Source organism: Bombyx mori, chromosome 24 (genome assembly GCF_030269925.1).
Source record: "Bombyx mori chromosome 24, ASM3026992v2".
Lineage (NCBI taxonomy): Eukaryota > Metazoa > Arthropoda > Insecta > Lepidoptera > Bombycidae > Bombyx > Bombyx mori.
The window spans coordinates 16,778,125-16,805,375 of NC_085130.1; the positions used below are offsets into that span (position 1 = coordinate 16,778,125).

Consider the following 27,251-nt stretch of genomic DNA (forward strand, 5'->3'; position numbering starts at 1 on the left):
AGCCAGAGCGCGGTTCCCCCTGGAACGGATGTCGTATGGTCGGCCGCGTAAACCGCTGGACCGCCTCCGCCTCCAGGTCCTAGAGAGGCGTCCTGGCATGCACGCACGCCGCTTGGAATGAGACAACGTGGTACCCGCCCTGGATAAGGATAAGAAGAAGAAAGCCTAAAGGTTAGGCTGTATGTCAAGATACCTATGTCATGCCTATTGGTAAAATGGAACATGGAGTTAAAAAGTACCTACAACTAAATAGTAACTCTATGGGAATTATGCGGAGTTTACATTACGAAATTAGTGTCATGCATGTTGAACTCAGTTTCACGAAAGTAGTTTCGATATATGCGAAAGTAATTTCGTTAAAAAATTAGTGTCGCGAAATCCACAGTATCGCAGTAACCATGGCGCCTTCAGCATCAAAGCTATAATTTGCTATATTCAATGTAGCTAAAGAAATGCTTATATACCTATAAACTTAAAAAAGACTATCAAGAAAAAAAAGACGTTGGTAGATTCGAGGATGGTCAACAAGAAGGCATTTAGGTGCAATGAAGTTAGTCTCTGAATTAGCTGATGAAGATCCTGAGAGTTATAAAAACTATTTTCGAATGAGTGAAGATAATTTTGTTTTTTTTACTGTAGGTGTTTCGGGACCCTTGTCATTGATATTCATTAGTAAGATCTATATTTTTCTATATTGTTTGACATTTTCAACGCTTGAAGCGCGTCCGAACTAACAATACACACGTCCGCACAGCGCAGGCCCTTTGGCGACATTAGTTTCACGTCGCGTCTACACTATGAAATTAGTTGCATGACACTAATTTCACCAAAAAATCGCGCAGGACACGAAACTAATTTGCATGCATGAAATTAATGCATGCATTACGAAAGTATTAAATTACACGTGAAACTGTTGTTAAAAGTAATGTCACGAAATTAATTTCATGCCACTAATTTCGCCTTTACATATTACTCAACTGACTCAGTTGTGCGAATTACTCTGATTTGTTTTAATATATTGTATGTCATGTTTAATAACGGTATAATGTAATAACGGTGGTTTTTAACTGTTTAGTAGCTGTGAATAATAATTGGACAAATGTGGGAAAATGAAACAAAGCCGCTGAAAGTAGCTACTCAGGATCTTCCAAAATAATTTCATCCTTCTTCTTTTTTCTCTTTTATTTTTTTGCTCTTAACACTTTTCATAAAACAGAATGTCCAAAAAATTAAGCTGTGTGGTGTGATACCTTCGCCTTTCAATTCTGAAAAATGGCACTTAACATTTTTTTTAAGGGATTTTATGACCTGGTAACTAAGACCTTTAAGTCATGTCTTATTTTAATTTATATTCATATTTTTATGAAAAATGATAATATGTATGGAGTGAAATGAAATGAAATGAGATGAGATGATATTGGATGAATATTTTTCATCCCGTTTCAGTAAAATGGTGGTTATTTACTGAGACTTTTTCAGAGGGCTTATTGGAGGATCCCAAGAAGTTCCGTCCAGCGACTTTGTTTCATTTTCCCACATTTGTGCACTTTCACAGATATTAAACAGTTAACCATTAAACCACCATTATTACACCTTTAAACCCGAAGAAACATTAAATAGACAAAATAAAACAAATCACACAACATCACTCCTCGCGTTCCCGCCAAAAACTCCGGCACTTTACAGACTAAGTTGTTATCATAGATTATACTTAATATATTTGTTGTCATTATTGTCAAAGCGGGTGATTTCTTATTTTCATATGATCTTGACGTGATCTTGACTGATTTCATGATGAACAAATAATCATAGATTATACACTTAATATATTCGAGACAAATAATGGTTTAACTATAAATTAGTTTGTAGTTTTTAAAACCTAGACATAAACTGTTTTCATGCTGATTCTTAATACGTTGACTATATTAATACAAGTAGTTTTTATAGTGTTTATGTCAATATTGTCAATGAATATATTAAAATATTTCACTGGTACTTTAAGAACAATGGCCACGGTTGCTCCTGCTCTATTCGTCAACCATGGAGGTGGACCTCTGCCGCTGTTGGGGGACAAGGAACACGCTGGACTAACTGTATTCCTGAGAGACGAAGTTAAAAAGCATGTGAACCTAAAAGAATTGAAAGCGATAATACTGGTCACAGCGCACTGGGAGGAAGACGTCGTTACCATTTCATCCGGTAAACACCACGATTTATACTTTGACTACTACGGCTTCCCCCCTGAATCATACAAATACAGATACGACGCGCCAGGGAATCCTGAATTGGCCAATAGAATACACGAAAAACTTAAAAACTCCGGTATAGACTCTAAATTAGATCCAAAACGAGGTTGGGACCACGGAGTTTTCGTTCCGATGCTTCTGATTAATCCCGCGGCAGACATTCCCATAGTACAAATATCCGTATTGAACAGTCAAGATCCAAAGAAGCATTATGAATTAGGCGAAGCACTTCAGGAGTTCCGCAAAGAGGGTATCGCTATCCTAGGCTCCGGTATGTCCTACCATAACATGAGAGAGTTCAGGTTCGGACGAAACCAAGACCACGTTGTAAACACGGAATTCGATGAGTACTTAACCAAAGTGTGTACGGCTAAAGATGAGAAATCAAGACGAGAAGGTTTGTATTCTTGGAGAGACCAGCCCGGGGCCACAGAGGCACATCCAGTGCGAGCCGCTGAGCATTTTATGCCATTGATCGTTGTGGCTGGTGCGGGTGGGACAGCCCAAGGCGAAAGAATCTTCAATTGGGATATGGCTAATACGTTTAGATTGAGTGCCTTCATATGGAAAGGCTTGTAAACTAAAAGTTTAGGTTCCAGTATTGAAACCTATAATTGAGTCGTCTATTATCAAAGGCGGCAATCTGTACATTTGGACAAAAATTTTTTATTGATATGTCAATACAGATTTATTTGAATATAATCGTCTCCTTCAAAGAATACGGTTCAAAACCTGCATTAAATAAAGGTTAATAGTTAACCTGTTATTTATCTAAGATGTCGTTCCGAAGAGTTTTGTGACTGCCAATGGAATACAAAGTCAATAATTCGTTTTTCTGATTTACCAATCATTGTCCAAAAGTCAGATTGCCGCCTTTGATAATAGTCGACTCAATTAAAGCATTCTTTGGTAATGGGTATAAGTGTTTTTATAGCAGAACTCGGGAGCTTTGAAGTTGATTGATAAGAAATATATATCGCGTTTAGTCTACAAACATACTTTTTCTTCATCTATTACTAATAATTGTTTTGGATTTATGTAACACAGATAAATAACGGATTTAATTAGGTACAAAGATATACAATATAGGATTATTTAATATGTCGCTCAAACCAAATAACCCTTCACTAGATAATATTAAAATTTAAAAACTATTAGTGTATATAAAATTTATTATTGACGATAAATAGCACCCTTAGAATTAAAGTGGCTTAACTAGAAATGTAAAGACAATATGAGTTTTATACATTGAACGCCTTACATAAATGCATTCTATCGGATTATAAAATTGACAATTCTCATTTAGTTTTACTGGTGGTAGAACCTCTTGTAAGTCCACACTGGTAGGCACCACCACCCTGCCTATTTCTGCTGTGAAGCAGTAATGCGTTTCGGTTTGAAGAGTGTGGCAGCCGTTGTAACTATACTGAGACCTTAGAACTTATATCTCAAGGTGGGTAACTACTTAACACCAGGCGGGCTGTGAGCTCGACCACACATCTACGCAATAAAAAAAACATAATAACTATAGTTGTGATTATTGTTATAAAGTGACTTGTTTTGTCAAAAAAGTGCCTTTTCATTAGAACAATAATTTTTGTCTGTTTACATAAATATTAGAATGTATATTTTATTAAATCAATGTTTATAGTTTATTATACAAGAATTAAATGTTATGCAAATTGGTGTTTTGTTTCATTATTTTTTTTAATTGTATTTTTTGACTTGTTTTTTCGATTATTGTAAATATTTCTAATTATTAAAAAAAAAAAAACCCGCTGAGTTTGTTTCGCCGGTTCTTCTCAGGACTGTGGCTTTTTTTGGAACCGGTGGTAGAGTTAACATTGTTATTTATATTTTGACATTCAACAAGTGTGTTATACTGACATCTAAGTTGAAATAAATGATTTCGAATTTAGAATTTTGTTTGTTTTTTCAAATTCAAGAGCGACGGGGTTTGGCTGCAGCAGGTCACTGTGCTTAGTGCGAGCTTTTTAACGTTCTCGATAGCGTAAAAGTTAACTGGAAATTGTATGCAGTTGGAATAGCGCCCCTAGCGGCAAACGTTCCAACTCCATACAAATTAAAGTTAACTTTTATGCTATTGTGAACGTTAGAAAATTTGCACAAGCACACAGCTTTTCAGTTTTAAGGACTTGATAGCCGTGACGCCTTGCAAAAGCTTGAAAGCTACATATAAACGAAAAGAGCTTCGCACATAAAACTACTTTTACGATATAATCGAGATTTCCTTTTTTAATGTCATCATATTGTTTCATAGACTGCGCCTCTAGCGGCAAACGTATGCAAACATTCTAACTCTATACAAATTTGAGTTAACTTTTTTTTTTTTTTTTTTTTTTTTTTTTTTTTTTTTTTTTTTTTTTTTTTTTTTTTTTTTTTTTTTTTTTTTTTTTTATGATTGAAGGATTACTGGTGGCCCGGAGGCCTTTCCAGCTTCACCAGGACAGGTGGGCGAGCAAAGGCTCAGCCAGGAGGGGTGGGATTTGCTAACAACTGCCCGAGCGCCTCCGAAGGAGATCTAACAACTCAAGAGCAGTTGCTTCGCGAATGAATCTACTACCGGATCGGAATCGCGACCCACTGAGAAGATCCGGCGAGAAACTCAGCGGGCTGATGCATGGGTTAGGCTGCACGTCGACCTCTTTGTCGAGTTCGACGCGTACGGTTACCGGGGTTCCTCAGCCTGCTCCTAGTGTTAGAGCTGAAGGTATCTAATGCAAGAGTTATTGGATCTGATGGATCCGTAAGGACGTGTCTAGGGCGACGACGGTGACTTGCTCCTGCGTGATCAGGATTCGGGGAGTAGTCAGCGGCAGCAACGATAAGGCGATTATCATGACGCATAGCCTTATCGAAGTAACGTTCCGACACTGACTTCATGTGTTTGCGGATCGATTCGAGGCCCAGGTCGTCGTGTAGGTCGACGTTCCTCACGAACCACGGAGCCCCGACGGCTAACCTGCAAAAGCGGGATTGTAGGGATTGGAGGGTGTCTATGTGTGTGCGGGCCGCGTGAGCGAACACCACACTCGCGTAAGTCATGACGGGAGTTAACTTTTACACCGGTCACTCACATGCGCACGAATACGCAAACCCGCAAGTGTAGGACGACATTTGCGAATGATTATGCAAAGTTTTCGCTGCATTCGTGGTTTTCCAAGCTGTGTCGGTTTTTTAACAAACATCAAAGCGCGCGAACCTCGAACCTTCGCGTAGTCTCCCACACATTCGTTTGCCCAGTTGCGCCGACGATTGCGAAGGTAACGGACGTATCGCCATTTTCATAGTTCGTGACGTCTACTGTGTAGCGTATCTTCATCAAAAGAAATCCCATAAAAACAGCATGGCTGTTAATGATGTCTGGGAAAGAATTCAAAACTCTTTTTCTTTTCAATGTTCTATTGACGAATTAAAAAGGAGGAGAAATTCGTGAGACATTCGTAAACAAGTGTAGGAGGAAGCGCAAACGGGTTCGCAAATTGAGTATGCGAACCCATTTGCACAGCCGCTAGGTTGCGAATGAATGTTGACGGCCCTTCACATGCGGGCAAACATTCGTACAATGTACGAATGTTTGCGCGCATGTCAGTGGCCGGCATTACGCTATCGAGAACTTTAAAAAGCTCGCACTAAGCAAACTGTAAGACAATCGTTTTCGCATCGAGAAATCCCTGATTAAGTGTATTGCAGTCATGTGCGATGCTAGATTTAGTACAGACATAACCTACTTACACAATTCAGCTTTTTCAAAGATCATTGGCATTTTGACTGACTCGGTGGTGCAGTGGTTAGCGGTCTTGACTATTGTGCAGAGGGTCGTAGGTTCGATTCCCACATCGGGCAAAGATGCGGTAGGCAGTGTACAGAAATATTGACTAGTTTTTTTTCTTTTTCTACCTAAGCTGATGGTCTTGAGAGACCTTGAGAGACCATATCAGCGTCACCGAGCTAGTAGGTGAGTTCACGGGACTCAAACCTGATGACGTTGCTAACACGAATCCTAGCAAGAGCCGTGCTTCGCAGAATCTACCACCGGATCGGAAACGTGACTCACTGAGAAGATCCAGCGAGAAACTCAGTGGCCCTTACTTCTATCCTCCATAATTATTTGTTGTCCGCTATCTCGAAATTTTAAGAGTATTTATTATGTCGAAAAAAATTAAAAAAAAAACGCGGAATAAGCTGTAAAAAAAGTTTTTATTACACTTACAAAAGAAATATTCTCAATGGCGGTCTTATCACATAAGGATCATTTGCATATAATTAAGTAAATACGAATCAGATAATGATTCACCTCTTTATCGGACTTATCTAAAATAATTATTGTCACACAATGACTTGTTGCATTATCATAAAAATGCTTTTTCATTTATAATAACAGTTTTAAATATTAAATAAATATGTAATACATTCTCAAATACGTAACGTGTGCATAAGAATTACCTACTTTTCGTCGTCACTAACTGATACTGATATATAACCTTAGGGCAACAATATTTATTTTATAATGAGGCCTTTGCTTCTTTTCCCACGCATGGAACTTGTTTAAATTAACATTAATAATATTTATGAGATTAGTACAGAATACGGCTCTGTTGATTTTAGTATTCTAATAGCAGATAAAAGCGCGTTTTTTTTTAAATAATGAAACCTTATTTCCTTATTGTATTTGTAATTCTTACTGTTCGCCTGATTTGCTCCGATATACTAACGGTACTTAGGATGTATGGTCAAACATCACTCGTGGATAGCAGGAGAGTTCCAATAAAAAAATAAAAAAAAACAATTGACAGAATGTAAAACTGAAACCTTCTTTTTCTCTCGCCAGCCCGATCTATATATTTGTCTCTTTTTAGTGTAGTTTTCTCGTTACATTGATTTTCGAACAGAGCAAAGGAGGTTTCGCTTCAAAACCGACCGAAACAGAAAATAAACAGAGTGAGAGTAAACTTTATTGCACCCGTAAAAAAATTCAAATTAAATTCAGTCAATGACCATGTTTATTTGAATTAATTGCGTTTTCACATAATAATATTATTATTATGTAAAATTCTGAAGAAAAACAAAACCAGCTGATATCCATGGAATAATTAAGCTAAAAGCAGAATCGTGTTATAGCTTGAATACATGCGCCATTAATGTCACGCCATAGTTCATGTTGAATCTTTTTTTATTTTATTGCACTAAATCGATTGTATGTTAATTGTTAAAAACTAATGTTAGTTGCACCTAAGCCGCAGTTAGCTAACAAATACGCTGTAGACATACCGACGGCAACAAATTTGAAATATTACATCATCAACAACATTTTTAGAGTCCAGGTATTAGTTGTATATAAATACTTAAAGATAATAATATTGTTACGCTGGTAAGAGTAACGCCAATGTATCGCCGAATAGTCGAACGAATATCGAAGGATCTAGTAGCACCTAGAGCGCTCGAGAAGTACAACGCCATCTATTGTCAGATAGCGGAAAGACAATACTCGAAATGTGTGGAATATACTCGATAATTCTAGGGATGTGGTATCCGCTATAAAAGCGTTGTAGAGATGGCACGCGGTTAGTTAGTAATTCGAACTACTCGAAGCGATACAGCGAACGGATCACCTGAAGCGAAGCGGAAGAAGCGAATTGAGAATTTTTAAAGTGTTTGTGAAGGGTTTTAAGGGTTCTAAGTGCTAATGCAGTGTTAAATTGTAATTCAGTAGAATTTTTATTTATCCCGAAACCCAGCGCGTAACAATATACTCCAGAACGACGGAAATATAGACTGTGACGTAGGAAATGAAATGAAGGCTGGTTGAGTGAAATGATGACAGGTCTCTGCAACAGAATGCGATCGTAGAATGCCCCTCCAGCTCAAGGGAGAAATTTACAAAACGATCATTAGACCTGTCATGCTGTATGGATCTGAGTGTTGGGCGACGAAAGTAAAGCATGAAAGAAGAGTGCGTGCGGCAGAGATGCGAATGTTGAGATGGATGCGTGGAGTGACAAGAATGGACAAGATAAGGAATGAGTATATCAGAGGAAGTGTGAAAGTAGCCCCGGTGATTGACAAATTAAAAAACGGACGGTTAGCGTGGTATGGACATGTGATGCGTAGAGAGTGCATGTGACTAGGAGATGTGTGGAAGTGGTAGTGGCAAGGTAGAGGGGGAAGAGGTCGACCGAAGAAGACATGGATGGAGTGTGTGAATGACGATATGAGAGAGAGAGGAGTGAGTGTTGAGATGACGGCTGATAGAAGAGAATGGAAGAGAAAAATTTGCTGTGCCAACCCCGCCTAGTGAGATAAGGTGAGGAAAAAGAAGAATAAGAAATAGGTAAAGACAAAACAGCACGACGGGTAGAAGGCTGTTTGGCTTATGAGACATTTTTGCAACGTTACATATGAGTCATTAAAATTTAAAATTTGAAAAAGAAAATTATAACAAAAAAACTTCTTTAACTATTTGAATAGAGTTAGCTTAATTGAAGTTCAATTAAAAACATCGAACAGTGTGCTTAGTGCGAGTTTTTTAACGTTTTCGATAGCGTAAAAGTTAACTTTAATTTGTATATATATATATATATATTTTTATTGCTTAGATGTGTGGACGAGCTCACAGTCCACCTGGTGTTAAGTGGTTACTGGAGCACATAGACATCTACAATGTAAATGCGCCACCCACCTTGAGATATAAGTTCTAAGGTCTCAGTATAGTTACAACGGCTACCCCACCCTTCAAACCGAAACGCATTACTGCTTCACGGCAGAAATAGGCGGGGTGGTGGTACCTACCCGTGCGGACTCACAAGAGGTCCTACCACCAGTGATTACGCAAATTATAATTTTGCGGGTTTGATTTTTATTACACGATGTTAATCCTTTACCGTGGAAGTCAATCGTGAACATTTGCTAAGTACGTATTTCGTTAGAAAAATCGGTACCCGCCTGCGGGATTCGAACACCGGGGCATCGCTACATACGAATGCACCGGACTTTTTTTTTTTTATGATTTAAGTATTACTGGTGGCCCGGAGGCCTTTCCAGTTTCACCAGGACAGGTGGGCGAGCAAAGGCTCAGCCAGGAGGGGTGGGATTTGCTAACAGCTACCCGAGCGCCTCCGAAGGAGACCTAACAGCTCAAGAGTAGCTGCTTCGCGAATGAATCTACTACCGGATCGGAATCGCGATCCGCTGAGAAGATCCGGCGAGAAACTCAGCGAGCTGATTCATGGGTTAGGTTGCACGGCGAACTCTTTGTCGAGTTCGACGAGTACGGTTACCGAGGTCCCTAAGCCTGCTCCTAGTGTTAGAGCTGAAGGCGTCTAATGCAAAGGTTATTGGATCTGATGGATCCGTAAGGACGTGTCTAGGGCGTCGACGGTGACTGGCTCCTGCGTGATCAGGATTCGGGGAGTAGTCAGCGGCGGCAACGATAAGGCGATTATCATGACGCATAGCCTTATCGAAGTACCGTTCCGACGCTGACTTCATGTATTTCTGGATAGATTCCAGGCCCAGGTCGTCGTGTAGGTCAACGTTCCTCACGAACCACGGAGCTCCGACGGCTAACCTGCTTTGCACCGGACGTCTTATCCTTTAGGCCACGACGACTTGTATGCAGTTGGAACAGCGCTCTTAGCGGCAAACGTAGGCAAACGTTCCAATTCTATAAACATTTCAGCTAACTTTTACGCTATCGAGAACGTTTAAAACGTTAAAAAACTCGCATTAAGCACACCGGTCGATACCCAATATCTATATATAAATGAACTGTACAAATATTCGGTATTCCGACGCTTCACACTTTATACGCGTTAATAGAGAGTCGATCTATCGACGGTTCGCGCTCGAAATGTTAATACTCTTAATATACGACAGACATAATGCAACAAAAAGATTTTATTTTATTGATAACTAGCTGTACCTGTCCGCTTCGCTGCGCATTTAAAATTAACATTGTTATTTCTCACCCCCACAAATATTCTCATCATTAACGCCCCCGCAACTGGTGTAGGGAGTCCAACACTCATATAAATATTAGCCTATCCATTAAGTACATGTATTTTCTACGTGGATACCAAGTTTCAAGTCAATCGTATGCATGGTTTAGTAGTTATAACGGAACATACGTAAAAATCACTGTAGATTTATATCTTAGTATAGATAGCCTGATTTAATTGTAAAAGTTATCGGTATATTTTTTTCACGATAGTGGAATGCATGAAGAGAGGCCGCCATTTTGGAAGAAGACCATAAGTTGGCTATCGAAATGTCTTGTGGAGTGCGGGAGAGACTTCTGCTTGGAAACCAGCGTGCACGGATTCAAGCATATCGCCGCACCACGGAGGCATTGGAGCGAAAGGTTGATGTTATCAGGAGCCAGGGGTTCTTGGCAAATTAACAGCTTATCAATAAGGCACGGTCTCACGGCCAGAATTTTTTTAAATCGCCAAATACTTGTATACTTCAGATATTAATATCACTCTTTTTTATGTGTGAAGAAGCGAACATATTTTTATATTTTTCATATTTATTACTTCTACATAATCTTATTAGTGAATTTTTTTTTATCAAATAATGATTTTCTTAGGGACGAAATTGAAAATAAATGGATTTTTTAATTATTAGTTGAATTATGGATGAATGAATGGTAAATTAAATAATATCATAATAACTTGCACTGCACTAAAATTCGCATGTCAAATAATGACAAAGCATAATACGATACTAAACAGTTAATAAACCACCATTATTACACATTTAAACCTGAAAAAACACTAAATAGACAAAATAAAACAAATCACACAACTTCACTTCTCGCGTTCCCGCCAAAAAGTCAGTATACTTATCAGTCTATGGTCTCCACAGGTAATAAGCACTTCATTTATTAAACGTTATGTTTTTTTTTGGAACGAAGTTCCTTATCGCGCGTTGTGAAAGGGGGCTAGACGGAAAAAATTCTTACGAAAAGTTGTCACGACACTTTTTAGATCCGTCATTCTGACCAATCAACGTGTAGGCGCTTATCGCGTGACATTGCTCGTATCCGATTGGTCCGCGTAATGAGTACAGTTTCTCGAGATAGCGTTTCAACAATAGTAATTTAGTTCATAGTATTTGTTTTTTTCTTCTTCATAATGCCGTAATTTATTATTATAACTTAAAAAAAATATTACAATTCCTTCACTAATTAATCGAAAGGAACTTCGTTCCATCCGGGTGTCCCTTGACACCTCTGAAGTTTTTTTTATTGCTTATTTCCCTTAATTGCCCAGGTTTCTGTGGGTGGTAATAACCGCTATGGCGCTGTGGTGCGCGGTCGAAGTGTCCATGGACCAGTGGCACAGGTACAACGAGAACCCTACCGTTGTTACACTGGAGAAGGACTTCAGGTCCTGGACGTTCGGCCTCCCAGCGGTGACGGCTTGTCCCAAGGTGATCCTTTGAACTGATTCTTGGGTCACAAAGCTCCAACGATGTTCGAAAGAGGTGATCGCTCAATAAAGAGTGACCCATAATGTTTGGTGGTCAAAACCTTTTCTCAGCCGTTAAAAGAAAACATGCTACTGGGACTGCCTTCTTTTAGGTACCACAAGCACCGGTCAACGTCCTCGTCGAACCCGTCGCTTGCTTGCGACGAAGGGCTCGACGAGCGAATTAACCCACAGACACATTCTACTGAGTTTCTCTCCGGATCTTCCCAGTGGGTCGCGTTTCCGATCCGGTGGTAGATTCTGCGAAGCACTGCTTTTGCTATAGGTCAGTGTTAGCAACTCTCTGGTTTGAGCCCCGTGAGCTCACCTACGTGTTAGAGCGAAGCTGAAATAGCTGTTTTCCAGGTTTTAAATTTTTATTACACGTTGTTATTCTTGCACCGTGGAAGTCATTCGTGAGCATTTGTTAGGTACGTATTTCATTTAATCCATCCATCCATCAATCCATTATCTATCAATTAAACAAAAAAACAAAATTTTTTAAGCTACGGCATTCCCATTACGAATTTTCTTTTCAGATCCGAGTGAACCATACCAGCATACCTTCAGTCATAAAAGCCCTCTGGGGCATTAGTCCTGGAGACCCTAAATACGATTATTACGTGCGCTTTGTCGAGACGGTGGCCAACTCGGATATATTCAACCTCGACGGCTTCCAGGAGTTCGCTGGCGATGACCAGCTAGACGTGGATCTGACCCGGCTGGCTGTTGATGTGAGCTTTAAATTTTATTTCCGCAGCGTCTTTTGATAGGTCCCGCTACTACCACTAGCGAAGCAAATGTGAATCCCTAACTATTTATATGTCTTTATCTGTATTTACATGTCTTTTCTACATGGATACCAAGTTTCAAGTCAATCGGATGCATGGTTCAGTAGTTATAACGGAACATCCGTAAAAACCACTGTAGATTTATATATTAGTATAGATGTTACAATTTTCCTTGCATTATCATATTAATATATATAAAATTTAAGTAATAACCTAAGCTTTTCACAAGTTAAACAATTTCAATATTAAATAGTTCAAGTTAACTAGATTAATTTAAGTTTTTTTTAATTATTGCTTATGTGGGTGGACGAGCTCAAAGCCCACCTGGTGTTAAGTGGTTACTGGAGCCCATAGACATCTACAATGTACCTCAATGTACCTACAATGACACCTTGAGATATAAGTTCTAAGGTCTCAGTATGGTTACAACGGCTGCCCCGCCCTTCAAACCGAAATGCATTACTGCTTCACGGCAGAAATAGGCAGAGTGGTGGTACCTACCCGTGCGGACTCACAAGAGGTCCTACCGCCTTATCATCACTTTTGTCAGGCGTTCTGCGTACAATTTTTGCAACAAACCTTACAATAGGCTATAAGAGCCATAAGATTGAGGATTATCGACGTATAGTGTAAGAGGACGCTATTATAAGGTTCACAGTACCCTTTTAGGTATTACCGGAGGTTGCAATCAAACCAATAACGTCAGAGGACGCGAGGACTGCCCTCTTTAAGTGGACCAGGGTCATCACCGAAGCTGGGGTTTGTTATTCAACGAACTCCCTCGGTATAACCGACGTCGCTGTCATGTGAGTAGCTGACGTAACTCTGCCACTCTTATCTCCTTTTAATACGCTTTTATTAGCTTCAGACGTATGTATGTTAGTATGTAACGGAATCTTTGAACATGATTTTGACACCCTTGAAAACGTCGGATTAACTCTAAATTTGGTATACTTATTAAGGACCGATGACAATTAAATATTAAAATTTGAAAAATATGAAATTCAACTAATAAATGAAAAATAAATAATAGTTTAAAAAAAACTAACAAAATACACTTTTATAGAAAATCCAACTAAAAAATAGAAAATAAATCTTAATAAAATTTGAATTAAAAATAGTGTAAGAAAAAATGATTTTATTGTAAAAAAGCAATGCTCTCTTTGATAAGTGGGTATCGGGCTTTCTCAAAATGTGACCAATCCAATGATTGATCGGAAAGATCCAAGAATCGGAAGATCGTTGGAAAGATCTTTTCTCTATTCCGTATAACACTACGCACGGTTTACGGTTCAGTTTACTGGTGGTAGGAACTCTTGTGAGTTTGCATGGATAGGTATCACCGCCCTGCCTATTTCTGCCGTGAAGCAGTAATGCGTTTCGGTTTGAAGGGCGAAGCAGCCGTTGTAACTATAACCTTAGACCTCATATCTCAAGGTGGGGGGCGGATTTACGTTGTGGTGTGGTACCAGGTGGGCTGTGAGCTCATCCACCCACATAAGCCATAAAAAAATAGATATTTAAGTTGGCGATACAAGGGAATTAGAAAGATCTTTAATTCGAATCGGATTTGTCTTGCTTAAATATGAAAACTGGCCCGTTATAACACTATGTCGGTCTGTCACTAGCTCTGACATTGACAGTAAATAGTGGTCTCATAAAACCTGTATTCCAAAGGGTTCCAGATTCGAACGTCACGCTGAACTATCCGATTGGCTGCAAATACTCTTCGCAGATTTGCTACGTGATGTTTGAAGTCGCCGAACCAATTGATGTACGGAATTTGAGTTGGTTTTTGGGGACAGAAGTGACTAGAAGACAATCCTAATCATTGTCAGAGTCAATAACACACTTTATGAACTTTATATTTAACGGGGTTTTTATGACGATTCTCATTTGTGGTTATTATTACGGAGTTTTGAATAGGTGCCTATTTATGTCGTGATGCATTTCCGCTTTGAAGGGTGGGGCAGCCGTTGCTGAAAACTAAATATTTAGCCCTTTGACTGTTTTGTAGGCGTACGTGACGCACTGAAGTAATTATATCGATTTCTCTGTTCGATCTTCTTACTAAGGCGCAGAAATATCTAGTAGAATCTGAGAGACACGCTTTCGAAGATCATCATCATCAGCCACTCTCAATCCACACCACTGAGACCGGTCTTGGGCTCTCCTCATCCACTTCTTGCCGGCCACCTTTCGGAGGTCATCGCACCACTCAGCCAGGGGGCGTCTCAGTGGACGCCTTCAACTCTAATACTAGGAGCTGGCTTAGGGACCCCGGTAACCGTACTCGTCGAACTCGACAAAGAGTTCGACGTGCAGCCACGAAAGGCAGGGTGGTGGTACCTACCCGTGCGGACTCACAAGACGTCCTACCACCAGTAATTATGCAAATTATAATTTAGTGAGTTTCATTTTTATTACACGATGTTTATTCCTTCACCGTAGAAGTGAACATTCGTTACTACTTAATTAGAAAAATTGGTATTTGCTATCGGGATTCGAACATCGGTGCATCGCTACGTACGAATGCACCGGACGTCTTATCCTTTAGACCACGACGACTTTGTAGAACTTCGACAGCAAAAAGGAATAATTTGCGTAATTACTGGTGGTAGGATCTCTTGAGAGACCACCAGTTAGGTACCACCCCCCCTGCCTATTTCTACCGTGAAGCAGTGCAATGCGTTTCGGTTTAAAGGGTGGGGCAGCCGTTGTAACTATACTTGAGACTTTAGAACTCATATCTCAAGGTGGGTGGCGCATTTACGTCATAGATGTCTATTGGCTTCAGTAACCAATTAACACCAGGTGGGCTGTGAGCTCGTCCACCTATCAAAGCATCAAATAAAAAAAAAATTCTCATCCCAATGTCGACGTCATAAATAAATTAAAATTTCAGTTTTATGTCCATTCGCCATACGACATAGTGGATGTGGCATCTCAGGCGTCCCGAGTGTATCCTTCCTTGAGCCGGCGATCGGAGCTCACGGTGATGGAGACGCGGTGCGCGAAAGGAGTAAGAGAACTGGCGCCCAGGAGACGAGGTTGCTTGTTCATTGACGAACCGACTGATGATAGGAAAAAGGTGGGCTTTTTACACTGTAGCGCGCAACATTCGGTTGCACTCGGGCGTCATCGGATGCGATCGGAGTTCCCGAACGCGCAGGTGTCCCGTGACGTCACGCGACGAGAATCGCGCGCGTCGATTTAAGTTGATTGTAAAAACGTAATTTTAGTTTCAATTCGTATCTTGTAGTGCCTAGCGTTGTTTTCTTTACTTTTGGTTATATTTTAATATTGTACACATTATAGATATTGTGGAATTGGTGTGTTTGACTTTTATATGTTCGGAGTATAATATCTCGCGAATACGATCAACAAATAACAAACTACAACACTACTATTATTATTAACTACTATATAGCTGACCCTTTGTAGTGACTCAGTCGATCAATAAAAGACCTAATCTTTTGTCTACTGGCCATAAATACTGTTACAATTAAAAATAAACAAAATATTACATTTGAATTTGCTCATTTTGGCGCCAATACATTGTACAATATTTTGCGATATTAAAATGGAGTGGGGTGATAAAGAGAACCGAATCGCTGTGATTGCATTACAAAAAGTAGGTATGGAGCCAAATGCAATTTTTAAAACTCTCCATACGCTTGGTATTAGTAAAATGTTTGTGTACCGGGCTATTAATAGGTGCAACGAGACCTCCTCTGTTTGTGACAGAAAAAGATCTGGCCGTCCACGTAGTGTTCGTACGAAAAAGGTGGTCAAAGCAGTAAAGGAAAGAATTCGAAGAAATCCTGTCCGAAAGCAAAAGATTTTATCTCGGTAGATGATGGGAGAAGATGGATAGCACCTAGAACCATGTCGCGTATTTTAAAAGATAACTTAGGACTTGCCTATAAGAGACGTACTGGTCATTTCTTAACTGATAATTTAAAAGAGAAAATGGTGGTAAAATCGAAAAAATTAAAATTAAGAGCTTATAACTTGGCATGACTTTTTGAAGTGAAACTTCTTTAGGCGCATGAGGGTAAAATTTTTACAGAACGTCACGCAGGTATGCAACAGAAGTGACATCAAACCCAATATATTAAGTGTATAATCTATGCATCAAACTACTATTGAAATTAAGTACTTGTCAAATGTCAGTAGTACCGTAAAATGGGGCGATTAGGGACAAATTCCAACTTTATGAGCAATTTTAAGGTAGTTGTTGATGTATAAAATGCTATATAAGGATCAAAATGATTGAGTCTTGGGGGCATCTTTGTTGTCTAATTTAAAATTATGCAACTAGCATTCCAGTTTAAGCAAAAAATGCAAAAATAGGTGTAATCCCTATTTACCCGAAAATTGCGGTTAATTGGGACGAAATGAGAAATTTGCTAGGGTTGGTACTACTTTTATTGAAGTGAAACTTCCTTATCGGCGTTGGAAAAAAATTTACCGTCACATTTTTCGGTTACGCGTCACTTTTTTCCGTTACGCGCCATCTGTTTTGTATTCATGTCTATGATAATAAAATCCTTTTGTTTAAACTTTATCTAATTTAACTTTTTTGTATTCATGTCTATGATAATAAAATCCTTTTGTTTAAACTTTATCTAATTTAACTTTATTTAACCAATTTCTAGAAAGTTGCATGTAGATCATTTTTCGAAAAATAAGGCCATAAACAAGTTTCACTTCTTACGTGTGTACACTAGTACACGCACACATTTTTTTTTTTATATATAGTTTTAATTAATTTATTTATTTAGTTGCACCAACAAAGTGATCATCAATAAAAAAAATAAAAAAACTGACAAAAGTACATGGCAGACATCACCTCAATTATAGGTGCAATCGACAGTGCTGATATTTCTATCTGGGTTAAGAGAATAGGTGTGTCGGTTATTCCATGGATTAATCAGATGAATACCCCTACTCTGAACAAATATTAAATATTTTATTATGTATTACTTAGACATTTTTGTCCACCTTGAGATTTCATTGATCTTGTTACATGTCTCTGCAAAATCGACTTACTTATATTAAATTGCTTATCTATTTCAACTAAAGACTTATTCCCAATTTCGCTTCGAATAAACCAGATTTTTACCAACAAATTTAAAAAATATTGTTATAACTACATAGACAACCCTACAAACCTGTACCTATTTATACTTGGTCGTTTCCATTTCACGTATTCTCATCCCAATTGACCTCTTTGTCGTTGTTATTTGCACCTAAGACGTCCCCAATATCCCCAAAAACAACAGATTTTTACATGTATTTTTATTTAATCAAATACATTAAAACCAATAACAACTGAGACTTACCTTTAATATATATGCTGGTTCAAACACTAAATAACGTTTATAAATCATAGTCGTCTTCTATTATTATCAAATAAATCAAAGAGAGCAAAGTTTCTAGCACTAAAATAATTACCACCACAGGAAGTTAATTTGAAACCCGATTTTTTATAAGTTAGCAGCTATTAACATGCACGTTCAGAGTTGTTTTGTGAACTTTCAACATTCTACTATTAAACTACAAAAAATGGAAGATTTTGCAACGAATATAAAACTTATATTGAGCATCGAAAGATTTTCCCGGTTTTTTCCCGATTCGCCTCTCAATCCCTAATCGCCCCATTTTACCGGTAGTAGTTGTTGTATTTTTCCAACTGGAAAGGCAAATGTATCATACCATACAGTCTAATATTTTATATTTTTTTGTGAAAAATGTTAATAGGAATTGAAATGAAATAAAAAGAATTTGGAACATGAATCAAATAGCATGAAATTAAATTAGTCAATTCAATTGGCAAAATATTAGTCATTTACAATTTAGAAATCTAAACATAATGTGACTGTCAACACTGAGGTTTGAGATTGACATTTGACAGACTTTTGGCGGGAACATATCTTCCTTTTTCCCTTCCTCGAAGTCTCGGAAATCTAAAGTTTTAGATTTGTATAAATATAAGCAAGACTTATAAATTAGTTCGCCAAATAAGTTTCACTTCTGACTTGTGTACTTTGTACGCACGCACTTTTTTTTTTATAGATTTAGATCCGATTTAGGACTGTCGTGAAAAAAATTTCGGACAAACCCTAAATAAGGACTACCCTAGTACACACTTTTAATATGTAAGCGACGCATTCCGATTCAGGCACCCGTCGCGTGCTGACGTGCTCATCGACCATTCGATTGCCCGACCTCGGTTCGGGGCACATCTGGCGTCCAAGTGTTTTTCTCGGAAGTGACTACCTGTGCTAATTGCGTCGCATCGCCATCTGTGAGCGGGCGGACCCCTAAATTCCAGGAATTCGTTCGGTAACTTAGTGGCCCGTTTGCAAGCGGACGGCTGTGTGCCGTAATTAATTGCGATTACTACAATTTTTGGGGCCTCGCCGTAAGGCGAGTGTGTTTTTAAAGTCCCGGGGCAGCCCCCCCTGGGCACTCGTCTATTATAATGGAGTCCACGGTCGACCTGTTTGCGGAATTTCTTCGCCTTAGGTACCCAACGTTATCGGCAGAATTTTTAGAATTCAAGGCCCATCACGCAGCGAACTCGCCGGCGGTCTCCGTCGCCCCCGTCGCTCCTGCGTCGTCCATCGCGGCCTCCGTCGTGCCCGCCGATCCCGTGTCGCCGATACTCGCGCCCAAAACTTCTGCGTCGACCGTTGCAGCTTCCGCCCCAACCGTGCGTTCGTCGGCGACCTACGTTGCACCCGTGTGTTCGTCCACAGCCTCCGTCGTGCCTGCGTCGTCCACTGCTCCCGCTAAAACACCCACCCGCAGGTCGCCCGCGCCCTCCTCATCCGATTCAGAGTCGGACATGGAGGTCGACCCTTCCCCCGCCGCCGCGACTGATGGATTCACAGTAGTCCAAAAAGGTAAAAAGCGCGCTGCGGAGGCCCGAGCTCCCGCGGCCGCTAAAGTAAGCAAAGCCGCGAACGCGTCGCGTCCCCGCCCTCCAACCCCCGTCGCTCCCGCTGTCCGTGCCACACCGTCGCCGCGTCCAGTGGCACAATCTAAACCTCAGACCCCTCCCCCGGTAATCCTTCAAGAGAAGGCAGCTTGGGACCGAGTTTCCCTGGCCCTTAAGGCCAAAAATATTAATTTTGTCAGCGCCCGTAATCTCGCCAACGGGATTCAAATAAAAGTAACGACACCCGACGAACATAGGGCCCTCTCAAGTTACCTCCGAAAGGAGCGTATAAGCTTCCACACTTATACGCTCCAGGAGGAGCGCGAACTCCGCGTTGTCATACGTGGAATCCCGAAGGAGCTAGATGCCGATCTCGTCAAGGCTGATCTGATAGAACAAGGCCTACCAGTAAATTCCGTGCACCGCATGCACACCGGCCGCGGTAGGGAGCCATACAATATGGTTCTAGTCGCCCTCCAGCCTACCCCCGAGGGTAAGCATATTTTTAACATACGGACCGTCTGTAAACTCTCCGGTATCGCCGTCGAAGTCCCCCATAAAAAAGGCACACCTAGTCAGTGCCATAACTGCCAACTGTACGGGCACTCTTCCCGTAACTGTCACGCGCGCCCCCGATGTGTTAAGTGTTTGGGCGATCATACACGGCCCTTTGTACTCGCGACCAGAAAACCGCCACCGAACCACCTAGCTGCGTCCTGTGCCGAACACAGGGTCACCCCGCGAACTACCGTGGATGCCCCCGAGCTCCAAAAATAAATCGCCGCGTCGCCCGCCAAAACCGCCTCCGAGCTTCCCGCCCAGACATCAAAGCCTCAGCACCCTCTGTGCCGAAGGCTAAGCCTGCCTTCGTGCCGGCGCCGGTGCCCAGCGGCTCGGCCTGGGCTAAACCGTTGCCGTACACGAACACGGCTGCAGCTCCTCCCTCCGCGATTCGTCCCGCCCCCGCGATACGTCCCTCCCCCGCAATTCGTTCCTCCCCCGCGACCAACACTCCGACCGCGTCCGATAATCTCGCTCTAGCGGTCGAGTTTTTTCAGTCGATCAACTTTGAGCGTGTTAACGCCTTGGGTGACGCCATTCGCGCCGCCTCCACTGCACAACACTTCATCGCCGTTGTGCAGGAATACGCTGACGTATACGCGTCGTTAAATACGTACGTCCTCCCCTCACTCCGCCGGTAATCAATGGCGTACATTAGTAGAATAAAGCCCTTATCCGTAACTATAGGATTTTTTAACGCTTACGGTCTCGCAAATCAACGTGATCAGGTTTGTGATTTTTTGCGTGACCATCAAATTGACATTTTCTTAGTGCAGGAGACCCTACTTAAGCCCGCGCGCCGTGACCCTAAAATCGCGAACTATAATATGGTCAGGAACGACAGGCTCTCTGCTCGTGGTGGTGGTACCGTCATTTACTATAGAAGAGCCCTGCATTGCGTCCCGCTCGATCCTCCCGCGCTCGCTAATATCGAAGCATCAGTGTGCCGAATCTCACTGACGGGACACGCGCCGATCGTTATCGCGTCCGTTTATCTTCCACCGGATAAGATCGTTCTAAGCAGTGATATCGAGGCGCTGCTCGGCATGGGCAGCTCTGTCATCCTAGCGGGCGACCTAAATTGTAAACACATCAGGTGGAACTCTCATACCACAACCCCGAATGGCAGGCGGCTCGACGCGTTAGTCGATGATCTCGCCTTCGATATCGTGGCTCCGCTAACCCCGACTCACTACCCGCTAAATATCGCGCATCGCCCGGATATACTCGATATAGCGTTATTAAAAAACGTAACTCTGCGCTTACACTCGATCGAAGTAGTTTCAGAGTTAGATTCAGACCACCGTCCCGTCGTTATGAAGCTCGGTCGCGCTCCCAATTCCGTTCCCGTCATGAGGACTGTGGTGGATTGGCACACGCTGGGCATTAGCCTGGCTGAATCTGATCCACCATCGCTCCCGTTTAACCCGGACTCTACCCCGTCTCCTCAGGATACCGCTGAAGCCATAGACATCTTAACGTCACACATCACCTCAACATTAGATAGATCATCGAAACAAGTTGTAGCGGAGGACTTCCTTCACCGCTTCAAATTGTCCGATGATATTAGGGAACTCCTTAGAGCTAAGAACGCCTCGATACGCGCCTACGACAGGTATCCTACCGTGGAAAATCGTACTCGAATGCGTGCCCTACAACGCGACGTAAAGTCTCGCATCACCGAAGTCCGAGATGCCAGATGGTCTGATTTCTTAGAAGGACTCGCGCCCTCTCAAAGATCTTACTACCGCTTAGCTCGTACTCTCAAATCGGATACGGTAGTAGCTATGCCCCCCCTCGTAGGCCCCTCAGGCCAACTCGCGGCGTTCGATGATGATGAAAAAGCAGAGCTGCTGGCCGATACATTGCAAACCCAGTGCACGCCCAGCACTCAATCTGTGGACCCTGTTCATGTAGAATTAGTAGACAGTGAGGTAGAACGCAGAGCCTCCTTGCCACCCTTGGATGCGTTACCACCCGTCACCCCGATGGAAAGAAGCGAACGTTATCGGCATACACAAACCCGGTAAACCAAAAAATCATCCGACGAGTTACCGCCCGATTAGCCTCCTCATGTCTCTGGGCAAACTGTATGAGCGTCTGCTCTACAAACGCCTCAGAGACTTCGTCTCATCAAAGGGCATTCTCATCGATGAACAATTCGGATTCCGTGCAAATCACTCATGCGTACAACAGGTGCACCGCCTCACGGAGCACATTCTCGTGGGACTTAACCGACCAAAACCGATCTACACGGGAGCCCTCTTCTTCGACGTCGCAAAAGCGTTCGACAAAGTCTGGCACAATGGTTTGATTTTCAAACTTTTTAACATGGGCGTACCGGACAGTCTCGTGCTCATCATACGGGACTTCTTGTCTAACCGCTCTTTTCGATATCGAGTAGAGGGAACCCGCTCCTCCCCGCGACCACTCACGGCTGGAGTCCCGCAAGGCTCTGTTCTTTCTCCGCTCCTATTTAGTTTATTTGTCAATGATATTCCCCGGTCGCCGCCGACCCAGCTAGCCTTATTCGCTGACGACACAACCGTTTACTACTCAAGTAGAAACAAGTCCCTAATCGCGAGTAAGCTCCAGAGTGCAGCGTTAGCCCTCGGACAGTGGTTCCGAAAATGGCGTATAGACATCAACCCAGCGAAAAGCACAGCAGTGTTATTTCAAAGGGGAAACTCTCCGCTTATTTCCTCCCGCATTAGGAGGAGAAATATCACACCCCCGATCACCCTCTTTGGCCAACCTATACCCTGGACCAGGAAGGTCAAGTACCTGGGAGTCACCCTGGATGCATCCATGACATTCCGCCCGCATATAAAAACAGTCTGTGACCGTGCCGCATTTATTCTCGGTAGACTCTATCCCATGATCTGTAAGCGGAGTAAAATGTCCCTTCGGAACAAGGTGACACTTTACAAAACTTGCATAAGGCCCGTCATGACTTACGCAAGTGTGGTGTTCGCTCACGCGGCCCGCACACACATAGACACCCTCCAATCCCTACAATCCCGCTTTTGCAGGTTAGCCGTCGGGGCTCCGTGGTTCGTGAGGAACGTCGACCTACACGACGACCTGGGCCTCGAATCGATCCGTAAACATATGAAGTCAGTGTCGGAACGTTACTTCGATAAGGCTATGCGTCATGATAATCGCCTTATCGTTGCCGCCGCTGATTACTCCCCGAATCCTGATCACGCAGGAGCAAGTCACCGTCGTCGCCCTAGACACGTCCTTACGGATCCATCAGATCCAATAACTCTTGCATTAGATACCTTCAGCTCTAACACTAGGAGCAGGCTAAGGAACCCCGGTAACCGTACTCGTCGAACTCGACAAAGAGGTCGACGTGCAACCTAACCCATGCATCAGCCCGCTGAGTTTCTCGCCGGATCTTCTCAGTGGGTCGCGATTCCGATCCGGTAGTAGATTCATTCGCGAAGCAATTGCTCTTGAGTTGTTAGGTCTCCTTCGGAGGCGCTCGGGCAGTTGTTAGCAAATCCCACCCCTCCTGGCTGAGCCTTTGCTCGCCCACCTGTCCTGGTGAAGCTGGAAAGGCCTCCGGGCCACCAGTAATCTTTAAATCATAAAAAAAAAAAAAAAAAAAAATATGTAAGCACATTTGTATGGAGTTGGAACCATTGCCTACGTTTGCCGCTACGGGCGCTGTTCCAACTCCATACAAATTAGAGTTAACTTTTACGCTATCGAGAACGTTAAAAAACTCGCACTAAGCACACACATTTGATAATTAATTATTGTAGGTAAGAGCGGTTTTGTTCTTAGATCTACAGCGCCAATACTTGTCGACTGTCGTGTAGGAGTAAGAGAGCCGTAGAGCTGTGTGGATGCCGACCGTTTTATTACGTAAACGAAGGTCAGATAATTCTTTAAAATAAATAATAGTTTAAAAAAATCTAACAAAATACGCTTTTATAGAAAATCCAACTAAAAATTAATAAATTTTTATAAATTTGAATTCAAAATAGTGTAAGAAAAAATGATCTTATTGTAAAATATTTATAACTACTGATAGCATGCACCCCACGCTTTTTTTTACAATGAAATCATTTTTTCTTACACTATTTTTAATTCAAATTTATTTTAAATTTTTTAGTTGGATTTTCTATAAAACCGTATTTTGTTAGTTTTTTTTAAAAGTATTATTTATTATGCCATAATATTTGACCGCCCGAACATAATAATTAATATACACATCTGATATTAAACTACCGATGGCGGTGCAGTAGCTAGCGCTCCTGTATCCCAGGCCGAGGGTCGTGCGTTCGATTCCCACATCGGTCAAACATTATATGATGAACAAGTTTGTTTTCTCTTTGTTTGGGTGTTTATTATCTATATATGTGTATTTTTAAACGTATATAAGTATGTATGTCAGTCTCTAGTTAATATAGTACAGGAAACCCTAGTTTGGAGCCAAGTGACCTCTTATGACTTGCCTCTGTGATTACTGTATTATAGTCTTCGATGTATAACTTTAAATATATATTTTTTCCCTTACATTATAAGTTAGATTAGTTTTCGTTATCGTGTTGTTTTGTCGTAATTGTAAGGAACGTTGTTGTACAAATTCAGCACTATATGTCTTGTTTTGTCGTGCGCACATAACTTATGTTGCAAGCCAGATTTGGTTTCTTTTTACTTGTGTTTTTTATGTATCTTTTTAGCCTGTGATGTGTATTGTGAATCTAATAAATAAATCTATCCTTGACAGAAGGCCCGGTCTGCTCGGTGGCAGGAATGGCGTGTTTGAGTGAGCACTCCCATCTCTTGTCCTCGACAGGTGGAAAATGCTCATGCACCCCTCAATGCTTGGACATGGTCTACAGGGAAATCACTGTTAAGGATACAAAATGGTACAAACATTTGTTTGGCTGTAGTCCGATAAATGGGTTCAATTGCTTTTTTTAACATCTTCACTGCGGAACTGGCCCATATCGGCCTGCCGAGTACTGACTCTCATACTAATTAGGTGCGGATGAAGAGAGCTATGTCCCTCTCGCTGGCGCGTACCGATTATATCAGACGTTTGTAAGAGCTCGACACCAGCAGCTATATAGGTACTATAAATTGTATTTCTGGTGGTAGGACGTCTTGTGAGTCCGCACGGGTAGGTACCACCGCCCTGCCTGTTTCTGCCGTGAAGCAGTAATGCGTTTCGGTTTGAAGGGCGGAGCAGCCGTTGTAACTATACTGAGACCTTAGAGCTTATATCTCAGGGGTGTAGCGCGCTTACGTTGTAGATTTCTATATTGTATACAGTACGTTTTCGCAAAGTTATAGCATTTTAATCTACCCTAAGGCTGGTGGGTCGAGAAAGACCTGCCACGCACTGGTGGAAATATCGTTGGGGGCGCTTATCGACCCGCCCCCGGACCAGATGAAGGTCTATGATTTTACTTGGCGCAGTCAAGGTGTTAAATAACGCAATGCAAAGCAAAAATAGTAAGAGAAATCGGCATAATTACTTCAGTGCGCCGCGTAGGGCACCGGTGACCTACATGGTAGTCAAGGGGTGAAACAGTGGTGCTAATCTCTGAATAAGACCAAAATAGTAAGAGAAATCGACATAATTACTTCTCTAACAGTGGTGCTAATCTCTGAATAAGACCAAAATAGTAACAGAAATCGACATAATTACTTCTCTAACAGTGGTGCTAATCTCTGAATAAGACTAAAATAGTAAGAGAAATCGGCATAATTACTTCTCTAACAGTGGTGCTAATCTCTGAATAAGACCAAAATAGTAAGAGAAACCGACATAATTACTTCTCTAACAGTGGTGCTAATCTCTGAATAAGACCAAAATAGTAAGAGAAACCGGCATAATTACTTCTCTAACAGTGGTGCTAATCTCTGAATAAGACCAAAATAGTAAGAGAAATCGGCATAATTACTTCTCTAACAGTGGTGCTAATCTCTGAATAAGACCAAAATAGTAAGAGAAACCGACATAATTACTTCTCTAACAGTGGTGCTAATCTCTGAATAAGACCAAAATAGTAAGAGAAACCGACATAATTACTTCTCTAACAGTGGTGATAATCTCTGAATAAGACCAAAATAGTAAGAGAAATCGGCATAATTACTTCTCTAACAGTGGTGCTAATCTCTGAATAAGACCAAAATAGTAAGAGAAATCGACATAATTACTTCTCTAACAGTGGTGCTAATCTCTGAATAAGACCAAAATAGTAAGAGAAATCGGCATAATTACTTCTCTAACAGTGGTGCTAATCTCTGAATAAGACCAAAATAGTAAGAGAAACCGACATAATTACTTCTCTAACAGTGGTGCTAATCTCTGAATAAGACCAAAATATTAAGAGAAACCGACATAATTACTTCTCTAACAGTGGTGCTAATCTCTGAATAAGACCAAAATAGTAAGAGAAATCGGCATAATTACTTCTCTAACAGTGGTGCTAATCTCTGAATAAGACCAAAATAGTAAGAGAAACCGACATAATTACTTCTCTAACAGTGGTGATAATCTCTGAATAAGACCAAAATAGTAAGAGAAATCGGCATAATTACTTCTCTAACAGTGGTGCTAATCTCTGAATAAGACCAAAATAGTAAGAGAAATCGGCATAATTACTTCTCTAATAGTAGTGCTAATCTCTGAATAAGACAAAAATAGTAAGAGAAATCGGCATAATTACTTCTCTAACAGTGGTGCTAATCTCTGAATAAGACCAAAATAGTAGGAGAAATCGACATAATTACTTCTCTAACAGTGGTGCTAATGTCTGAATAAGACCAAAATAGTAAGAGAAATCGGCATAATTACTTCTCTAACAGTGGTGCTAATCTCTGAATAAGACCAAAATAGTAAGAGAAATCGGCATAATTACTTCTTTAACAGTGGTGCTAATCTCTGAATAAGACCAAAATAGTAAGAGAAATCGGCATAATTACTTCTCTAACAGTGGTGCTAATCTCGGAATAAGACCAAAATAGAGAAATCGACATAATTACTTCTCTAACAGTGGTGTTAATCTCTGAATAAGACCAAAATAGTAAGAGAAATCGGCATAATTACTTCTCTAACAGTGGTGCTAATCTCTGAATAAGACCAAAATAGTAAGAGAAACCGACATAATTACTTCTCTAACAGTGGTGCTAATCTCTGAATAAGACCAAAATAGTAAGAGAAACCGACATAATTACTTCTCTAACA

General features: G+C 41.2%; 2 protein-coding genes across 2 annotated transcripts in view; both read left to right on the forward strand.

Moving 5' to 3' along the window:
* The first annotated feature begins 1,728 nt into the window (after positions 1-1,728).
* LOC101737628 (uncharacterized) lies at positions 1,729-3,932 on the forward strand. The gene has a single exon (XM_062675897.1). The coding sequence runs from the start codon at positions 1,899-1,901 to the stop codon at positions 2,823-2,825; it is 927 nt and encodes a 308-aa protein (XP_062531881.1). The 5' UTR covers positions 1,729-1,898; the 3' UTR covers positions 2,826-3,932.
* Positions 3,933-10,482: 6,550 nt separating this feature from the next.
* Positions 10,483-27,251, forward strand: part of LOC105842649 (pickpocket protein 28) — a 29,558-nt gene continuing 12,789 nt past the window's right edge. Inside the window, exons 1-8 of the mRNA XM_038019988.2 lie at positions 10,483-10,626; positions 11,540-11,699; positions 12,277-12,471; positions 13,198-13,334; positions 14,206-14,302; positions 15,434-15,619; positions 23,834-23,924; positions 24,783-24,924. Of these exons, the coding sequence (XP_037875916.1) occupies positions 11,565-11,699; positions 12,277-12,471; positions 13,198-13,334; positions 14,206-14,302; positions 15,434-15,619; positions 23,834-23,924; positions 24,783-24,924 (983 nt within the window). The 5' untranslated portion in view covers positions 10,483-10,626; positions 11,540-11,564. The remainder of the gene's footprint in view (positions 10,627-11,539; positions 11,700-12,276; positions 12,472-13,197; positions 13,335-14,205; positions 14,303-15,433; positions 15,620-23,833; positions 23,925-24,782; positions 24,925-27,251) is intronic.